General features: G+C 41.6%; 1 protein-coding gene across 1 annotated transcript in view; it reads left to right on the forward strand.

Annotated features, from left to right (window-relative positions):
- The first annotated feature begins 3262 nt into the window (after positions 1-3262).
- The window catches only part of COL3A1 (collagen type III alpha 1 chain), a 95756-nt gene continuing 77627 nt past the window's right edge, over positions 3263-21391 (forward strand). Inside the window, exon 1 of the mRNA XM_053360166.1 lies at positions 3263-3495. Coding sequence (XP_053216141.1) covers positions 3417-3495 — 79 coding nt within the window. The 5' untranslated portion in view covers positions 3263-3416. The remainder of the gene's footprint in view (positions 3496-21391) is intronic.

Consider the following 21391-nt stretch of genomic DNA (forward strand, 5'->3'; position numbering starts at 1 on the left):
ATCAGATGCCTCTTTTTAACCAACCAGTATTTACTGATGCTTCATTGATGTTTCTCATGAGGTTTTTATGGATGCCTTTATGAATTTTACTACAATTTTGTATGTTGTATCCAACTTTGATTTACTTTTATGAAATTGTGAATTATAAACAAAATAAACAAACTCTAGATGCATTTTAACTTTGGGTGAATGCTTTGCATAGCACAAAAAGGATGGGTGCAAGCTACATTTACCCAGAAATGTCCTCCCAACAATCACCACCAGTGATCTGAACCCAGGTTTACAATGTGTACACAGTTCTCATGGGGGTGATTTTACCTAGTAGGGTAAGTGATAAGCACTCATTTCCTCTCATTCCTGGAGATGGGAGAAAAATTCAATTTATTTTTCATTTGAAGGTGAACTTACAATATTTGTGATTTTCAAAACATCATATGAACAGAAGCAACAATTGACATTCACCCTTTTCTGAATTTTGCAGTGCAGTTCTGCAGTCAAGCAAAGTGAACAAAGATGCATATACCAGGGTAAAGCGTGCATATAACTGCATATATTAGTGAAAGTAATATACAAAAATTAATTAAGTCATGAGAATCTGCTTGCAAAAATATGTATATTTGTCAAAGCAGCATATGAAAACATGCTTTGGGGGAGAAAATTGCCCTATAATTCTGAAGAAATTCAATAAGAAGTTTTTTAGAAAAGAAAACTGCTGCAGAAATCTAGAGAATTGAATTTTAGATTGGAAAAACGAGTCACTGAGAAAACTGATAATTGACATATTTGCCCTTTCCCCTTCTTCGCAACAAAGTAATTTTTCCCAAGGGAACTTTGCAACAGAGAAAAAGTCATTGGACCAGTTGTATACATCACCCCATTTCCTTCCTACATTTGCTCATTTTCAGATTTTTCTGAGGGCTAGCAACTTGCTTCTCTACATAAACTGAAATTTTGACATTAGATTCTATAACACTCTCATAGCCATGCAGATTTCTTACCGTTTGATAAGAAACAGACAAGTATTATAACAGAATTCAGCCAATAGCACCATTCAGTAAAAATCCTTTCAATTCTGCATGGGCTACTTGATGACAGGAAATGGGAAAAGTGGGGATATATATTTTCTATTTTTTAAAAAAGTCAATATACTGTGTGATCATATAAAGAAGAGGCTCATTGCCATTGCCATGGAAAAAATATATTTTATCTATCTGCTCTTAAGTTTTTTATAATCTCAGGAACAGCCTCAATACAACCTTTTACATGCTTCTCATGAACATTAGTGAAAACAATTCCACATCAGTCATATCCAAACATTTTAGGAATTTAATTATTTTCTCTATCTGCAGGACCCCAGTTGACCTTAGCAGGTCGAGGGTTTGTGCATTAAGTGAAAACACAAAATTGCGAGGGATGATCACGACCCCCACAAAAATGCTCGCCCCGGGGTCATATATTAAATACAAACCATTCATTGTTAAGTTGATTACCTACGGATAGCAACGTTGTACTGTTATTTCAACACAAATGATGCTAAGGGGTCAAAAGGGAAAGCAAACTATCATTAAAAGTGGAACAAAAGGGAAGAAAATGCGTTGATTTAAATGGGTGGGGTTTTATTTATTTATTTTTAGTTATTCATAGCGCACCTATCAGGGTACAAATCCTTCAAACGCAGCCTACAATTCACATTAAATACTTTGTAAAACACACACACACACACAATTAGCAATAACAATATATAGAATGTCATCTAGATCCTTCCCAGAGGGCAGCTGTTGACTGATGGTCCAGACTGGGATGGCGTAGGGGGATAGTCCTCTCAGGCACCTGTCATCCCTCCCAGTGGGCAGTTTAGTGGTCGATGAACAACTTGCTCTATAGAAGTGACAGAGTCCCTGAAGAAAACCAGTGTCTGAGAGCTTGGACTGAATCATGGTTGACTTCTACACATCACATTGCAGAACACCTGTTGAACGAACCTCTCCAGGACCTCTCCCTTTCTTCATGGTTGTCACATGCAGCAGAAGAGGGTGGTAGAGTCCTGAGGTGACAGTGTGGACTGTACCACTTGAGAGGGTTCTGCTGAGGTGCACCATTTTTAAAAAATGCTCCCCCGTGTTGCAACGCACAAACAAAACCTACCACAAGTCGAACAACCTGGCAAGGGAGAGGGGAAAGTTCTAACCTGGCTTCCTCCATGCCATCTTAGTGTTCTGCTTGTATGGATTCTTGAGCACTTAAAAAACAACAAAATACTCCCCCACCTGTAGTCTGAGGTTCTACCATCCATGCTACCACACCAAGACTCTAGCGCTTCTGCTCCTCCTTGTGTAGATCAGGTCACAAGCTGCCCTGGATTCCATTCTTGGAAGACACGGAAGAAATAATAGTTCCTCAGCAGCCATAAACTGTTTCAGCAGGCCAAGGATGCAATGGTCAAAAGTTCACCGCCACATTTCTCCTTGTATTCCAAAAACTAATCACAAGGGATTAGTCACTACCCTGGCTAGGAGAGATTAAGGATGACTACACACCGTACCTTTAAAGCGCATTGCTTCCCCTAAAGAACTCTGGGAACTGCAATTTACCCCCTCAATCTACAATTCCCAGTCCAAACTACAATTCCCAAGATCCTTAGGGGGGAGTCATGTGCTTTAATTGTGCTTCAAATGTATGGCATGCGTGAAGCCCAGAGCTGAGCTCACATTCCCTATAGACAGTAATTGTACCTTTTCTGGAAGGTCTGGTTCACATTTTAAAAGCTGTGGCTTCAACGCTGGTCTCTCCCCAAAAGAATTGCGTGGTCTCATATGATTTTCTGGGTTCTCTCCATTTTTGTGTGTGCGTGAGAGAAATTTCTAACCTTTCAGGTAAACTCAATCCTCAACATGGTCTTTCTGATTTAGAATCACCATCATCATCTAGAACAAAAAAAGTCAACTGCTAAGAAAAAATGAAATCCAGTCTTCTCTGTCGCACTTGCATGCCACACATAAAGAAAATCAGCTCACACACCAAAGCCCATAATCATATAATATAACATATATGTGCATGTTCTGTATTCCATACACACAGAGCAGCCGCTGACAAGCACAAACTCTCCAGATGTGTTATGTAGCTGCTTCAGTTGGCTGTTCCTTCTGCAAGGCCAAAAGAAATATTAATCATTTCATTTAATGCTAAGGGGATGGGACCTCCTCTCATATTTCAGAAAGGGGCTGGGAAGTAAAGGAAGCCAAAGATTTTCCTATTTAAGGCCAGAGCAAAGGAATGTCTGTGGCTGAGTTGTTTGAAGGACCCGGTGGCTGAAAGGGCAGGAAACAATTGATGGTGCTCTTTTGATTTTTCTTTCCCCCCACTTTTTTCCCTTCTCTCTTTTGCACATAGAGTCTCATGTCTAATATTTTTTAGACATGATGAGCTGTGTGCAGGGAGCCGTTTTGCTTTTCCTTGCTGTGTTGCAACCCTCAGTTATTTTGGCACAACAAGATGGTGAGTAATTCCCACTTACGATTTTTCATGGATTTTAAACGCTCTGTTTTTCAACACTTTGTTTCTCCTCTTGCCATAAAATCAGCCTTGAGCAAAGCCATTTTCCTGTCACCGGTTGGAGCAATCAAAGAGGGTCCTGCTCTGCTCTGCTTTATTCTGTAGCATGTAGTACTAGCCTAAATAAAACAAACTTTATCTGAGCTTACGCATTCTTGTGCACCGTTTTCTTAGCTTAAGTTCTTTGCATCCTTTGCTTTGCTTGACAAGTTCTGGAAACTTTTTAATCTTCCTTTCTTTTAGCTGTTGGAGTAAGATTTGTGAATACTAGTTCAGCAAAATCTGGAAGTCATTTTGACATATTTAACGAGGCTGTATCTTCAGCTCCTTGCAACATGACTGTTTTTTTATATAGTAAAGTATTGCTTTGGTATACAGGAACATGTACCTTTTAAAAGAAAACTTTAATGTCAAAGGAAACACTTTTGCAAACCAGAATGGTTCTTCCAGCTTTGGGGAAAGATTTTCCAGCTGTGTGTGGTGTGTGGGTGTGTTACTTCTTAGACATAAGCAGAAGGATGGAACATACTGCTCTAATATTGTACCATTATTCACCAGAGGCTGCTTCAAGCTTCTACATGATCTGCTTGCAAACTCCTTTAAGATTAAGCAGAGGGAGACTTACATCTAAGTAATTATACCTAGGATTGGGTTGCTCTTGGTGCATGCAAAGAAAATATCACTTGAAAATGAATTGGTACTAGATGTCCTATACCTTTTGTAGTACAGATGCTTTGTGACCTGTTTTCTTTTTAGATCTTTTTAATCAGTGGATACATTTTGAGCTTTGAGGTGTGCTATGAGGTGTACCAGAAGAAACTGTGCAACGTTTTATTTATTTGTGCACAGAACTGGGTCGATGAAACCGGTCACAAACTTTTCATCACCACCAAACCCACTCACACAATCCATAGCTGCAATTATAGGAAAGGGTTTCTTGGAACATTCTGAAATCCATGTCCAAAACAGGCATCACATTTCCTGACAGAATTCAAGCTCTGTACAAGCCAGGCACTCTAGAGACCATAAGAAAAGGAACCACCAATAATAATCTTCATTACCTAGCAAAAACTGCATTGCTGAAACACGTTACTTCAGATCTTATTATTTATCTGAGATGCATGTAATAGCACCACATTCAGCAAGCAAATGCTCTGATTTCAATGTTCCCTCTTACTTGGGATTAAACCCCATTTAACTTGATGGCACTTACTTCTGAGCAGACATGCAAAGGCTTGCACCCTCAGATAGCTATCCCCACCACACTCCCCAATATTGATCATACATGTCTACTGATTTTGTGGTTTCCTCCTGTATGCTTTGTCTTTCATGCAACTATTTGCAGTGTGGATGATGGTGGATGTTCATCTCACATCTTAGTGAATATTAAATATGAGTATCCAACACCATCCCTTCCTTGGTTAACCATCAATCATCCATCTTCCAAACTGCAAGAAGGAAAAATTAACCATTTCCACCAAAGAAGCATGTTGTTTTTCAGTGCAATTGCATGAAGGAAACTTCTCTGCATTTTGGTTGCTTTCCATATTCCATTGCCTATTTCACATAGATATTTGTGCCCTTATGGTTATGACTATGGATTCTGACATGGTGTTTGGTTCTAGTTGGGAGTACACATTCTGGGCAGATGTAGCAAAGGATTCAATGGTGCAGCCCAAAATGACATTTTTGCAGATTGTCTTGTCATGGGTGTTTCATCATTTCAGTGCCAGGTTAGATTTAAGAGGCAAGGACAAAGAGATAAAATTACCCTCGTGAGACTGGGTTTTTGTTGGCATGGAATAGCTCAAACGCAATATCAGGTAAAGTACTTTCTTAGCAATGTATCTTTCCATACAATGCAAGTTTCTAGGCTTCTGTTCTAGAAGCAATCTCATCTTTCCTCACTCTTCCTCCCATTTTTTCCTTGCTCCCCACAATGGACAATGACAAATCAAAGGCTGTTCAAAACCTATTTAGAGAGACAATGTAGGCAATGAAGCAGCATTATATGGTTGGTGGGTGTTAGTGTTTATAAGGATGAAAAAGAGAGTTTCTAATCACATTATAAAGTGCTCTGGATGTGTCAGAAAGAATTTCCATTTGGTCTATATCAAATTTGAGTCAGTGCACTGTTTTTCTTAGCATATCTTGCCAACTGACAAGCTCTGGCAAGACATTAAGGAAACTGCTGAGGATATACAGAACTGAGAATGATCAGATGTAGCCCTACACAATGTGCTTCTTCTTTTCCATAATAACTAAAGAGGGGAATGAAATAGACTTGCACCATGATTCTATCCTACCTTCCTATGGTGACAGTCACATCACCACCAGTTGCCCACTTTGTGACACCTACATCTGGCCGCTGAGATACCCTATCTTTTATTCTATGCTGATATAAGTCATCTTAGACTCAGGCTACAATGGCATCTTTGGTTTTAGTTCTGGCTATTGGGGAATATCTGAGTATTTGAATGATGGTTCTTTCACCAGGGCTCTTTCTTCCTTGCAAGTCTTGTTTAATTTGTGGTTCACCAAGATGAAGTTTCCTGGTTTGCATGAACATTTGTTTGAGTCAAGTCTTCTCCCTCACCCCTGCCACCGCTCCAGCTCTAACTAACCAAAGCATCAGCACTTATAATGAAGGGCCATCTAGTGGTTGCTAATTCTCCTCCAAAAGAATACTTAATCATCCTATGCTCCAATTAGTATTGCCCACTGTACCACATGAGCCTCGTACCTAGATCCATATAAATGACGAACATTTGCTATATTGGTTAAATAGACCAAAAAGACTTTTCATCCAATAGCACATTCAGAAAGTGATAAGTAAATGTGGTTTTTTTTGGGGGGGGGAGGTGAGGTTGCCCTTGGAGTAATCTCAACACTATCAATAACTGCAAAGCTTTAGCTAAATTGCAAATGAAAAGATGCAACGTTTAATAACTGGACTGCAGCCATGCTAGATAGGCTTGGGGATTAGTGCCAGCCTTGCCCCTTCATGTTTGAAGCCTCCTTATGGGTGCTTCAAGAACAAGTTATGTGATTAAGAATTGCTTACATCTAATAGCTCTCTGCTTTCTTGACGATACCTTTCCATTTCAAAGCATTCAAGACATAAGGGGCAAATTGAGTTGTGCTTGGTTCTTGTCGGCACGTTTTCTGAAAAGATATGACCCCATTTGGGGTTTTGCCAACATTCAGATGTACAATAGAAGCATGTTCACTGGGGAGCAATCAGTTAAAGTTGCTTTTGAAACAGAACAAAAAACTTTGCAACTATCATTCCCTCCCCCATCCCTTACACCAGCCTCCTCTGGGATCTGATTTATATGATACCTCTATGTTGCGGTTGCCCCTTCCTTATGGCTTAATCCCACAGCACAGCAGTAATGCTTAAGTTGGATAATCATGTAGCATTGTCATGTCAGGTGGGAACCCACCAGCACCACACCTTCCTGGGTGTTGGTGGCAGTGGATGGATAACATTCCACACAACCTATCCATCCCATCTGATTATTCAATTTAGATGTCAGGGTTGGGATCTATCCATGGGGAAGCACCAGCCACATGCAACGGAGGTAACGTATCAATCAGCTTTAGATTTCCATTCCTGAAGCAAAAACTTGAATAGAGTCTTATGTCACCTGCAATCAGGATTAGGTCATCTGCAATAAGAATATAATGGACTCTATCCAACTTGTGCAACAGACACCTGTACATGCAATGGAATTTTCTATACCTCTCTGCGTCCCTTCCAGCTTACCACATGCTCTCAAAAGCAGCTCTGGGGGTTTGAGCGCCCCTCCAGAAGAAATGTGGAGGAAAAAAGACATCTCATTGCCCAAGCAGAACTCCACTCACACTACGCTGGGTACAACCCCATGTGATCTTCTGGTTTGTCAGTTACAATACAAGCATTTGATGACCTGCACAAAGCCCTGACATTGATTATAGTTGATGGCATTTAAGCTTTAAATGGTGCAACTGAGAAATAGGCCAAACGCAAAACTTTCCCCATGATACAGGCAAGTAGCATGGATGGACCACATTCATTGGATACATCTGAGAGCCATTGGCTTAAGACTACTTCATGCATTACCTTTTGTAACTGGTTCTGCTTCTTGTAATACATGTGTGTACAGTGGTACCTCGGGTTACAGACGCTTCAAGTTACAGACGCTTCAGGTTACAGACTCCGCTAACCCAGAAATAGTACCTCAGGTTAAGAACTTTGCTTCAGGATGAGAACAGAAATCACGTGGTGGCGGTGCGGCGGCAGCGGGAGGCCCCTTTAGCTAAAGTGGTACCTCAGGTTAAGAACAGTTTCAGGTTAAGAACGGACCTCCAGAACAAATTAAGTTCTTATCCTGAGGTACCACTGTAATGTCATTTGTAAAAGACTTCTGTGTGGTTTCAATTAGGGGTGGGGAACCTTAGGTATGGGGGCCAAATGTGACCATTCAGACGACTCTACCTGGCCCTCGGGACTAACCCCAGGCTACACACACTCCTCAGCCACTCATCCCTCTCCCCAGGTAACATCCCTCACCAACACTACTTCGCACCCACTTTGAGTGTTTTTGCCTGGCTGAAATCTGTCCTTGCTTGCCTGCCTGAATGATGCCTCTTGCTTGGCTGGGTGAAGCATAGAGAGGCATGGGCGAGTCTTAAAACACTTCTATGAATATGGATTGGGCTAAGCGTAAGCAACCTATTTTCTCAATTATTGAGTTAGTTGTTCAGAAAGGCAAGCCCTAGTTTCCATGTGTTGCTTGATCCCGAAACCAGGGATGGGAATGAAAGCTGCCAGCTTTCAATCTGCACTTGATTTGGAATCTTTGTTTCCCAAAGCTAAGCATGAAAAGCTGTCATTAGTTCACTGTAGGGTGTGTGGAGGGCACAGCTTGTAGACGGCTCTATGCCCAGAATGCTATTTGCCTTCTCTTTTCATTCCCTAATGTGGGAAGCGCAACCTTTCCCATCTCCGCTCAACCAAGCCCACTTCATCTCCACCCAAGGCCTAATCATGGACAACTCATTTCTTTCTTGCATTTTGTGTGGGGATGTGAATTACTGGGAGATGGCTGAGCAAGACATGCTTGAGAATCCCTGCTGTAAAGGCCCCTGAGTAAGAGCGCACAGCTGCGCATAGCTGGCTTGAGCAATGCTGATTGCCACATTTGAAATGAGAGCATTCTTGAAAGCAAGGGCCTTGAGGGGATTCAGAGTGTTGCACAATGTAACCTTCAGTACAGAAAATGGTCTGTGGCTTCCTGTGATTTAGAAAAGTCCAAATCTAAATTAAGTTCCAGGGAATCCACATCCTTTAGGTGAGTAGGTGTTCTTGGAAATTAGGCCAGCTTCATAAGTTTGAGGAGGCCTATGGTTTGATGAAAATTAGATAATTACCCTTCCCTTGCATGACTTTCCATATGTGCTTTTTGACTCGAGCCCAAGATCCATCAAACATTTTCCTTAAGAAGCTGGGGAAAGAATCCATTGCTTTATTGCAACAGGGTAGCGCTGAAGTTTCTTTTTCACTGGCGCAGATATTATTTTACTTATTTTTAACAATGTTGAATCAATGCCATAAGGTGCTCGATAGATCTTGATGCTATAAGCAGAACCTCTCTCCCTTTCCAACTTTCCAGCTTAATCTTAGACTTTGGTGGTTAAAACAGAAGATGGAAAGCAAGAATTCAGATGGAGGGCTCATTTCTTTCTTTCCAAAAGTTGTCGTCTAGTCTAATTCTGGCATTCATGTTAGACATGCTATCAGTTATATATATATTGGAGAGCCTTTTGCTGATTCTCCTCCCCCCCCCCCATGTTTTGGTGACCACTGGGAAGTCTAATGCTCATTCAAAGTGACAAGGTGTTAAAATAGAAAGTTGGCTGTGCCCTGGTCTTCTGAAATATAGACACTTTCTCTGCTAATACAGCTGCTTGGTTTGTTGAGGGTCTCAGGCTGTTGTATTCTTGATTTCTACCATGATCTAAGTCATTGGTCTTAATTTCTTGTGTCATGACCTGCAACTGGGTCACAAGCTAGTTCTAGGTTGACATGCTCAAGAGAATGAGAACAGATTTAGGAAGGAGGATATAATATGTAAGGCCAACAATTAAAAGTGAGTCCTGGGCCACCAATCAAGTAGATGCAACCCAGGCTTAAACTTGTATGGCTGTTCAAGCTGCTAGCATATGCTTAAAAACCTCCCTATCCCTGTGAAATCTAATTTAACAGCAGTTTATTTCTCAGGGTGTCCAAGTTGGCATGTTTGCTCAGGCTATAAAGCAATGTGAACAACCCATACATTCTGTGGCCAAATTTTCACCAAGTGACACTGAGCAGAGCAAGGACAGCTGCAAACAAAGTGGCTCCAACAAGGCCTTTTAAGGCTCTGTGGTCCTCAGCCCATTCACTCTGAAACTTCGGTGCATTCAAGAGATCTACTCAGTCTATAAACCATGAAAATGCCCCAGTGTTTCCTATAGAATCCTAGATGATTAGTTGTTTCACTTTGTTGTTCTGTTCTATCTTTGCATTTATCACATTTGGGGGCATTTTTAAATTATCTGCTCCAAACGCCTCAGATTATCTTATTATAATCAAACAGAAGCCCTACAGGGTAGATAGGAAGGGGTGCTCTGAACAAGACTTTGGACATAGGTCTCCCTAGATATGACCAATCATTATTTTTATAGATTTATTACGTTTCCATTCCACATTTTCCTCCAATGAATTCAAGATGGTGTACATGGTTCTCCCTTCCCTATGTTATCCTTGCAACAACCTTGTGTAGTAGATTAAGTTGAGAGACAGTGACTGGCCCAAAGTCATCCAGTGAGCTCACACACAACCTTCTCCATGGATCTGGTCCAGTTCCAAGAAGTATTAGACTAACTCTTTTGCCTAAGCAATTCTGAAAGAATTTAAGTCCATAATCTCATCAGTGTCGTGGAGTGCACACAAATTTTAAAATAAGGGAAATTCAATGGGGAAAATCCAAGCATTCTGGTTTCACAACTATCCCTGTTCAGGGAAGTTTTTAATATGTGACATTTTAGTGTATCTTTCATCTTTGTTGGAAGCCGCCCAGAGTGGCTGGGGAAACCCAGCCAGATGGGCGGGGTACAAATAAATTATTATTATTATTATTATTATTATTATTATTATTATTATTATTATTATATGCTGTTGAGTGGCATGTGGTGGTTGATTTTCTAATTTTTGCACATTGCTGAGGTCTAAAGACGTGATGAATTTGGCTTGTCTTCCTCAAAATGTTGCTAACAGCTTTTAATTAGTCTTTGAATCTATGGATCCAAGAGCCAAAATAATAAATTATGTGGCCTGCTCAGAACATTTCTTCAACAAGCTTGAGCCTTAATTTAATGAGAACACCCTCTTCCATTTTTCATCCTCCTCTTTCTTAAGCCAGTGCATTTTGCCCAAATGATGGATTAAGGATACAATAAAGATTATACAGTTGTGTTTTATGGGCAGAACTGGACGTTACAACAAACACAAATGTGTTGCTAGGGGTGGAGAAGAATATTTGATGCTATTCCATTCATTTGCCATTTCTATTTCATAGTGTTCATTTTGAAATTAATGAATCTCGAACTCCCCATCTAGTTAAGTTTAGTTTATTATTTGGTCTGAAATGAATGACCTCCACATGGAGTGCCAGTCTTACTCTCTTCCTAGTGATGTCTAGTTTTAACAGCAACCAAAGATATGAGGTGGGGCGAAGAAACTGTGTTGTATTAGATGTTGCAGTGGAGGAAAGAGACATGGAGCAAGATGGTAATGTCTAGTTCTATGTTGTGCTTAGGGGCACAAAAATATCAGTAGCAGAACATGTTTGGACCCTGGGTGAGAACCCAGAGGCTAAGAGTGGAGTGTACCAGAAGGAAACTGAATTTCTATTGGTTTATATATATATTGTAACTTTGTATTAATGTAACATTTTTATATGTAACTGTGTATTTTTGTAATACACAGTTGCCTGTTGTTGCTTCTTTATTGCACACCGCTTAGAGATATTTTTAATATATTAAGTGGCAATAGAAATTAAAGAACCATAATCAAATTTTTTTAAAAAAACATAAATTCAGCAAGAAGAATGAAAAACAGCTTTGGGTCTTCCTCCTTTCCCCAAAAAAGCTCAACAACTTTGGTCAATCCAATGGGTAGATCACTGCCAGTGTTTTTATAATGGGAGTAGATTGCAGTCTCTTGGGAGTTTTACATCCCTTACCTAGCCCAATCCCTGCAATGCAGGAATCTCATGACAGACAGTCGTCCAACCTCTACTTAAAAACTTCCAGGGAAGAAGAGTGCACCACCTCTTGTGGGAATCTTTTTCACTGTCAATCAGCTCTTACTGTCTGAAAGTTCTTCCTGAAGTTTAGCTGGAACCTCCTTTCTTGCAACTTGTATCCATTGATTCAGGCCCTAGCCTACAGAGCAGGAGAAACCAAGCTTGCTCCATCTTCTATGACAGCCCTTCAAATATCTGAAGATGGCTATCATATCTCCTCTGTCTCCTCTTGCAAAATGAAGTTTCAGCACACACATACACCGCTCTCCCCACCATATTGTTTTATTTCACAGTGATTCTAACTACATTTGCCTATACAATATGGCAAAGTAAATGTCATCAATTGTTGCATAACTCATGTGATGTTTCATCCTTGGGCTCCAGCTTTATATTCAAATTGTGATCAAGCAGCCAAAGGTTCATTGCAGAGTGGTGGCCTTGATTCAAAGTAGTCTCTTGTTCCAGGTGAACAGTCTTTTCTGTTGCAGTCTAGCTATTGACACAAGTATCAATCACAACATTTCAGCTAGGCTATGAACTGGATCAACTTTTCTTTCTTACTAAATTTCCCTAAACTTGACTTTTTGGTGACTTTGCATATACTGCACTTCTCAGTGATTGAGGTCATGGCATCATGAAATCTACTTCCCTATCTCCTGGTTCAAATCTACTGCTGAAAGTAACATATCCATTTTTTCTTAAGAACAGTGGTTCCACAATAATTCCAAATCATTGTAGATATGCGCACATTCATCTTTTAGTGTTATGCCTCCCCCATCAAAGCCCCTAGATAACAAAGACATACAACAGGGGCAATTGTTTGCCAGTCATAATTCTCCCTGTTGCATGAAAAGCTACATGTACTCTTTTTTATTTTATACTCCTAACACCAGTCAGCTGGGTCCGATTTCCAAAGTTTGGAAACTGTTTCATGTCAAGATGACAATGGAAAACATGATATAACCCTTCAAATAACAGTCATTTTGTAGATTTAGTTTGGGAGTGCTTCAACCACTGGGTTTTCTTGGCTGTGTTTCATGAAACACAGCAAAAGAGATTCCTTTCCTATTAGCTAACAAACCACTTCCATTTTCCAAGATTTCATGTTGAATGAGCACTGCACTATTTTTTAAAGTATTTTTTAAAAAACAAATGTAAGTGAAGAATAAAGAATATGCAGTGTCCTTTAGACTTGCCTACTTCTCTCCTTAGTTACATAAAATATATACATGAATGCTTGCCAGCTTGGGGGAGGTGGGCAGAACAAAGGATCATGTTCCAAAACTTACCTCTTATCATTCAGCTGAATTGCTACACCCCTTTGATAACATATTCTTCAGGTACTACAACTTAATGTTTATTTTGCTAGCAACTGTTTTACAAAATGGTTTGTGCCCAGAGGGTTGACGGCACAGGCCTGCACAAGCTGCAAGCCACCAAACTAATCTAGCATTCTGAATGGAGAGAGGCTTTGATGGAAATTCAAATACACAGCCTCAAGCACATCCTTTTATGCAGCTTGGTTCTTGGAGGGCTGGACCCCCCCTCCCCCACCTTTGAACATTTGAGTAGTTTCCGAATCAGAAGGCTGAGTACAAATTATCTTCCTCCTATCTCCCATCACAATGCAACTGAAACATAGGGCTGCCATATTTCAAACAGTGTTGAGCTATTTTTGTGGAAATACAGTAAAAACGACGCTGCCGACATGGACTGCCATATGTCTGGATTTTCCCAGAAATTTGTCTGATTTCTGCCCGGACACTGCTGCTGACTGGTGTATATTGTATATGTCCGGGGAAATCCTGATGTATGGCAACCCTACCCATGTAACCTGTTTCCTTACCAAGTCATAACTGTGTTGCCAATAATGGGAGTCAGTAGAACAAGATGATGATGATGATTTTCCTAGTGATCAAGACCCAAAGGGACGATCACTTAAAAATACCATAGGTTGAACAAACACCAGAACTACCAAGCGATACCATGCAAGAGGAAAGACTAGTACCGTGGTACCTCGGGTTACATACGCTTCAGGTTACAGACTCTGCTAACCCAGAAATATTACCTCAGGTTAAGAACTTTGCTTCAGGATGAGAACAGAAATTGTGCTACGGCGGCACGGCGGCAGCTGGAGGCCCCATTAGCTAAAGTGGTGCTTCAGGTTAAGAACAGTTTCAGGTTAAGAACGGACCTCTGGAACAAATTAAGTACTTAACCCAAGGTACCACTGTATAGAAATGTAGAGAGCTACAATTCCCAGAGTTCCTTGGGAAGAGGAGTCACACTAATCTGGGAAAATATCTCTGTGAGGAGAATAGAGGCCTCCTAACAACTACCAGTACCCTTAATCCTTCCAGGATTCATTGGGGGAAGCCATGACTGTTCAAAGTGGTTCTCACTGCTTTTTAAATGTGGTGAAGATGGGAGATGGGTCTTTGTTGTGAGAACGCTCGTTCCCTATGAACTTCTGTTCCTATTTCTCATGGGTTCACAGTTCACAGAATGAGTTGTAGGCAGCCTCATTTGCATTCCAGTTCTGTCATCAATACAGTCTTCACTCCAAACTAGGTGCCTATTACAGATGAGGGAATTCCAATGCACTCAGTCCTTTGTGCGTATAAATCTTTGTACCACTGAACGACACAGCTATGCCACAGAACAAGAGAGTTTCTGAGCTGCTAATCAGTCCAGCCTCCATTCTTGGGTGAAACACACAGGTTCCCATGGCAAGTGGAGATCAGGTATCAAGAGAAAGCAAGCAATCCCAAATTAATTTGCATCCCTGTTTATATAAAGAGTGCCTAGTTTTTCATAATTCCTGTTTCCCATCTAGGAACTGGTGTGTTGTGCCTAAGGATGGAAGCTGAGCTGCATAGCAGTTGGTTGTAGTTACAGATAGTTGGGGGGAATGGACCAGTCATTATTTGTTTTCTCCTTCCCAGCAGGCCTCAAAGCACTTGAAAGGGCCTCATTTGAATATCTGCTACATCCTCCCATGCTCCATTTTACCAGAGGAAGACATGGATGACTTTCTTCTTTATTCCCATCCCCCCCCCTTTGCATTTTCAACCATCTGGTCCAGTGTTTCCCAAACTTGAGCCTCCAGCTGTTTTTGCACTACAGTTCCCATTATCCCTGACTACTGCTCCTGCTAGCTAGGGATGGTGGGAGTTGTACTCCAAAAACAGCTGGAGGCCCAAGTTTGGGAAACCCTGATCTAGTCTGATGAAGAATTTGGGGGTACTCATGACCTGGAAGCTGTACGCCGGCTCCCTCAGCCAATAAAGCAAGATGAGTGCCACAACCCCAGAGTTGGTCACGACTGGACCTAATGGTCAGGGGTCCCTTTACCCTTTACCTTTACTAAGTGTCTGATAGCTGAGCAATCTCACCACCTGTCAAAGATGGCCTGTGGGCTTAGGGAGATGAGATGGCATGCTCACCACTGGGAAACCCAGCAGAACTGAACTCCACACATCAGATTCTGTCATTCATTTTTTGTCAGCTGATAAACAGGTGGCTATGATTTGAGTGAAATGACCTCATGAGCCAATTTGGGCACACTGGTGGGCAAAGACTGGCCCAAAGCAACTTGTTCCCCATCCCTGACATAGCTGCATCAATGTAGAATAAGTTTTGACTCAGAAGCCTTTCAAATGGCCTCCATTTGGTGGTTCTTCAAAAGAGAAAGAAAAAAACCAGGATAAAGGTTCAGGTTGCAACATAGTTTAAGACTATCTCAATCTTAATAATATTAAGGTACCACTATAGCAGTTTGATACATTATTTATTTTTAAAGTATCAGTCTGGGATAAAGAAAAACTATCTCCCAATGCCATGCATGTTTAGCTTAGAAGACCAGGGCAGATGCATAAAGATATTTCAGCAGAAAGCGCATAATGTAATGTATATGAAGAGTTATGCTTTAGTTGATGTGCCCGATAACAAAAAACTTCCATGTAATTTCATTTTATTTTATAGTCATTTATTTTAGATAGCGAGCTGGATCGCTTTAATGTACATCGAAATGAATTACCTGAGCTAAATTCTCCACTGACTTATAAACCTTGGAATCATCCAAGCCACTTATAAATTAGCTCAGAATTAGTCTTCTGCCATGGATGAAATATTGCTGCAGTTTGAGACAGACCAGGAATGCATTTCTTTCCTATCTGAAATATAAATGTACTGCAATATATAAAACCTTGACATCTCTGGAGGAAAGTAAGGTATCTCCATAGAAGTCTTTTAAAAGCTCACTGCATAGAAGATGTAGCTCTTCGTCTTGGCAGGAGAAGATCATTTCCCCTACTTTTGAGATTTTTTCCCATGCTTTCTCATGCTGAACGGGAAACCCATTTGGCAAACTCAGACTTGAAGCAGCTCATATTTTGACTTGAGTATATTTGGGTTTCCAGGTCCTCAGAAAGGAGAAATATGCATCACAGGTTAAGAACATAAAAACCAGAGCCTGTCTGCTGGACCAGACGAAAGTCATCTAATCCAGAACATCCTGTTTCCAGTTGTCACCAGCCAGATGCTATCCCCCAACCTTCACACAGTGAGTGTGAAGGTCCGCAAGGAGATTTTAACTGCCTGCATCTGAACATAGACAGAATCCTCCCTTTGATCGGGAAATCTAGTTGCACAGGGCCAGGGCTAGTCTTGTACTGGGCAGAATGAGGCAATTGCCTCAGGCAGCAAATGTTGGGAGGGGAGTGACGGTCCTCACCCCATAGCTGTTTCTTTCTGAGTTCCCTAACCATTCCTCTATGTGGGGCAGGATGCTTTCCTGTGTTGCCAGGGTTCAAGCAAGATTCCAGGTCCACTTGACTTCTGTACATGCAATGCCAGGGCATGTCAGGGGAGAGATCATGTACTTTGTGGTACATATTACTGCCGAAGGCAGCAGAATGCCTTGGGCCAGCCCTCTACAGCTGTGGTTTTCAACCAGTGTGCCATGGCACCCTGGGGTGACTTGAATGATGGTCAGGGGTGCCGTGGGCCACACTGGCCTCTGTCCCTCTTTCCTTCCCTCCCTCCTCTGATGTCCTCTCACGTCTCTGCCTCCCAAAGGCTTGCACAGCTGTTTATTGCAGCAGCCCTGGCTACAAGCTCCTCTTTGGGGCAGGGGCGGGGCAGTTCAGAGACCAGGGGCAGCAGCTACAGCTGCCCAGAGGACTCCCAAGGAGAGGGGAGAGGAGGCTGAGGGAACAATCCACAAGGGAGGGTGTTCAAAAAAGGGTGAGAGGCTGGCAGCTCTGCAAGGGGTGATACAACTGGGCTCCTGAGCCCCACAGGGTTGCTGCAGGAAAAAAATGTAGTTGATCAAGGGAGCCATGGACTCAAAAAGGTTGAAAACCTCTGCTCTATAGAGTTCCTGGTTTGGGGGATGAGCCTAACTGCATTATACTGAAGGCAGGCTTTCATCTTCAGAACTTTGCATGGAACACACAGAGTTTGGGAGATCAGCTGGTGAGTGGGGACACTGGTGGAAGGACATTTTGAGCTAATGCACATTCTTTTGAAGACCTTGCCATGAGGAATTCCAAAATACGTGTTGCCTTTTTAATTATTCCTGATCACTCCTAAGTAGTCCATAAGAAAGGCATTTGACTAGGCTTTCTTCAAGGTAATCCATAACACTGGTGTGGTTACATATAAGGCCTTTTGTAGAATGCAAAAACAAATAAAGAGATCATACCTTTGGGAAAATGTTGATTAAGCACTCCCATTTTTACTTGTATGTTTCAACTTTGGGGGCATATCTCTGCCTGCATTTATTCATTCCTTTTGGCTAATGGATTGCTATACCAAACAGCAATTCATTGACTGACTGAAGACATTTATAAATCGCATTTGTCAATGATTTCAGGGCAGGGTACAGTAAAGCCTCATTTAAATCAAAAGTGCCTCTGTTCTTTTCTCTCTCTGGCTGTGCTGTAGTTTTTCTCATTGTCTACAAGGCTGCTTCTATGTGATAGGTTACTGGCAACTTCTTTGTTGCTTATCTCTATCACACAAAGGTGACTAATGGCAAGCCGTTACTCTAATCTAACGTAGAGACTGATGGCAACCTTTCCAAAATAGCTATCCCAAAGATATAATGACCGTGGTCCAGAATGGCAAGATGGTACAAATGTGGAAATAAATCAGCATTCTAGCCATCTTCAGGCATTTGTTACCTGTGTTAAAGAAATATCTGAGGTGAGCCATGGGGATGAGCCTGAAGGGTCTACTACCAACACCCCAATCACATTTTCCTTGGCAGATGACCCGAAGTCAGGGTCCTACTTTACTCATTCAGCTCCCCCACCCACCACATTTTAGATTCCACATTTTCCCATGATACTCAAACATGCTGGTACCCTTCACAAGTGCAGGAGGCTCCTTGCTTCAAAATGCCACCCTCCAACTCTGAAAACTGTAAGGGGGTGAAGCTCACATGCTTCTCCCTGCGACCCCACCCCAGAGAGTTTCCTTAACCCAAATTGTGACTGCTTTAACTACACTTCACTGTGGGAACAGACCAATTACTCTGAGACAGTTTTCGGGCAAATTAACAATGATGTTCAGCGATTGGAAGCACATGTTATAATCTCCTTGATGCAAGAAGCCAAACATGATCGTCGTGTTGTAATTTCTAAATTCATACATGCATGAGAATGTTTACTTGATTCCATCAGGACTTAATTATGGGTAAATTAATTTAAGAATGGTGTCTTCGGTTGCAGTGTACAAACCATTTATTCCGGAAAGGTCCCAGTCAAAGCAAATGATTGCTGTTTTGGATTCTCGAGTCTCCCCAAATTGGAGACTGCCCTTTTGTGCATCTCACAAGCATGTGGAGGGAAATGGCTTCATGGCAGCATGCTCAGCATCTGACCTACATGCTTGTTGCAACATTTGAAGTGGGCGAACTCACATACCAGCGAGCTTCTGATCACATAGAGAGGTCCCTAGACTACCCCAAAATGTGGAATAGTTAACCAATTCTCCTCCAAATGTTGCTGAGCTGTACCTCCCATCAACCCAGACTTTTGGCCATAGTTTAAACACAGAAAAAGTTGTATGTAGGTCAGAGTAGAACCTGCTTCAACACAGCCATCCTTTCCACATACATCTTTATGATACCAACAATAACTTCCTGCAAAGAGCTGTGAGAACTGAAAGAGGTACTTTCATTCTTCAATGGCTTTCTCCAAAGCCATTGGTTTTAGAGGAAGTTAATCACTCTTCAGTCCCACCAAAATCAGTGGTGTTTGAATTTGTTGCAATGCATTTGTTAAATGCAAGACATCTCTGGATTAGAGCCCATTTAAGATGCCAATTAAAAAAAAAACCAGGCTGTGTTTTTATTCAGTAGATTCCTGGGATACAACATGAATAGCATCTAACCTACTTGCCCTGTTTAGAAGTTCACTGGAAGTATATGGTGGTGGGAGCAGAACTACACAATCTAACCTGAAGGTCCCCATTCCTACTGGCTATAGGCTCAGACTTTTGTAGTTGACCAGGAAGGTCTTGAGGGTTAATCTTCTTGTGTCCTGCTGAAACACATGCACAATCCTTCACACTGCATGATTGATGCTCCTCATTCTGTGGAGGAGTCTCAGTGTGTTCAGCTGAGAAGCACATTCCTCTTCTGCCCCTCCTACTCAATATGCAAATGTTGGGGTGGAGTCAGGAAACATAGCCCTGCCTGGAGGCACCATGCCTGAATAGGGCTGATGCATTTGCTACATCCCATTAGTACATGAATTTTACTTGAGGTGCTAAAGCAGTGCTGGGGAGAATGGTAGACTCAGCTGTTTCTCACTCTGAGGAATAGCCATTGATTTTTGTTGGCTGATTCATCTTTTTATAGTTGTTGAATTTCCTCATATTGGGCAGCTACTGCTTTTGAAAGCCAGTGGTCCCATAAGAGTCACTGAACCTTCTGATGTGTTGACCCATTTCCTAAGACTCCTCACAAAGTACCACATGATCAACTCAGCCCATGTGGTCTTAGTCACATAAATGCCTCTGCAGCATGGGTCCTCATCACATTGATTACAAGGCCATGTAGCTTGTTTGGCCTGATCTCTCTCTCTCTCTCTCTCTCTCTCTCTCTCACACACACACACACACACACACACAAACTACCTTTCCCACAGCCTGCTTAGCAAGCCTGCCATTGGTCTGTTCCTTGCTTACCTCACTAAATCACCATGTATCTTCTGTCTATCCTCAACCTATTTCTGGTCTTCAGCCAGAATGCAAATCACCATGGAATGGAAGAGAAGGTACTCCCATCTGCTGATGCAAGTATACTTGAGAGAAGTCTAAGGGCCTCTTCATTGGTGTTGATGATGAGTAGGAGCTCCTCCATATGCTCATCTTCCTTTCACACAAAAGAAACAATGCATTCCTTATAGTGTCACTAGCAGCATGAAATCCATCCCTGTCCAACTTTTTGTAAGTGCTAATTGCTTAATTTGCCTTCACTGGCCTGGAACTGGGGAATTCAGGAGATGAGAGATGGAGAGGGGGAACATAATTCTGTGAGCAACCTAGTAGAAAATTGATGTCACTCATGTTCAGTCTAAATCATAAATCAAGTGCTGAGGCGCATGGCAAAGGAGCCTTGTTGAACACATGTATCTGAATTTCAACCTGCGTGCTGTACAACACAAGCTTTTCTTGTATGGGCAGTCATGTCAACTTTTGCAGCTTAGGGATCAGAGACAATGCATGTAGGAAGAAAAGCCTCGTGTAAAATAACAAAACGTACTATAGAGTCAAGATAACAACATGGTAAAACAGGCAGCAGTAAAAACAATGCTTATGTCCCAAAGTCCTAGCAAAATAAAGTTTTAGAAACTTCTTAATTGGGCATCAATACAGGCAAAATGGGATAAATTCTGCTGGCCATGAATCACCATTCAGCTAGCTATGGGCATTGGTGAAGAAACACCATTGGTGGTTGCACAAGCTCATGGATTAAGTCAGGCACCCCCAACCTTCAGCTCTCCAGATGTTTTGGACTACAATTCCCATCATCCCTGACCACTGGTAGGCTAGGGATCATGGGAGTTGTAGGCCCAAACATCTGGAGGGCCGCAGGTTGGGGATGCCTGGATTAAGTCCATATTCTGATGTCATGTAAACATAGCAGGATGCAGTGATTCTCTTGGTATTTGGGCATTATATTTGTAGTTGTTACTTGTTATTATGAATCAGTCAATTCTGTTTCAAAAAATTGGCCTGTTTCCAAGGTCTGAGGATATTGGGCAAAGAGAAAATAATGTACAATTTAATCCAATCTAACATTTCTTGCCCAAGGAAATGTCATTTTGCACATTTTCTTCTCATTTCTCATTGCAGTGGTGCACCATGAGCTTGAGAAAGAAAGAAAAATAGCATGTCTTCAATTTGCAATCCCACCAATCAAAATTGCTCATATCCATTAATTTAAAATAGCTAGTTACAGGTAGGTAACTGTGTTGGTCTGCCGTAGTCGA

The sequence above is a fragment of the Podarcis raffonei genome, chromosome 1, assembly GCF_027172205.1.
Source record: "Podarcis raffonei isolate rPodRaf1 chromosome 1, rPodRaf1.pri, whole genome shotgun sequence".
NCBI classification, from domain to species: Eukaryota; Metazoa; Chordata; class Lepidosauria; order Squamata; family Lacertidae; genus Podarcis; species Podarcis raffonei.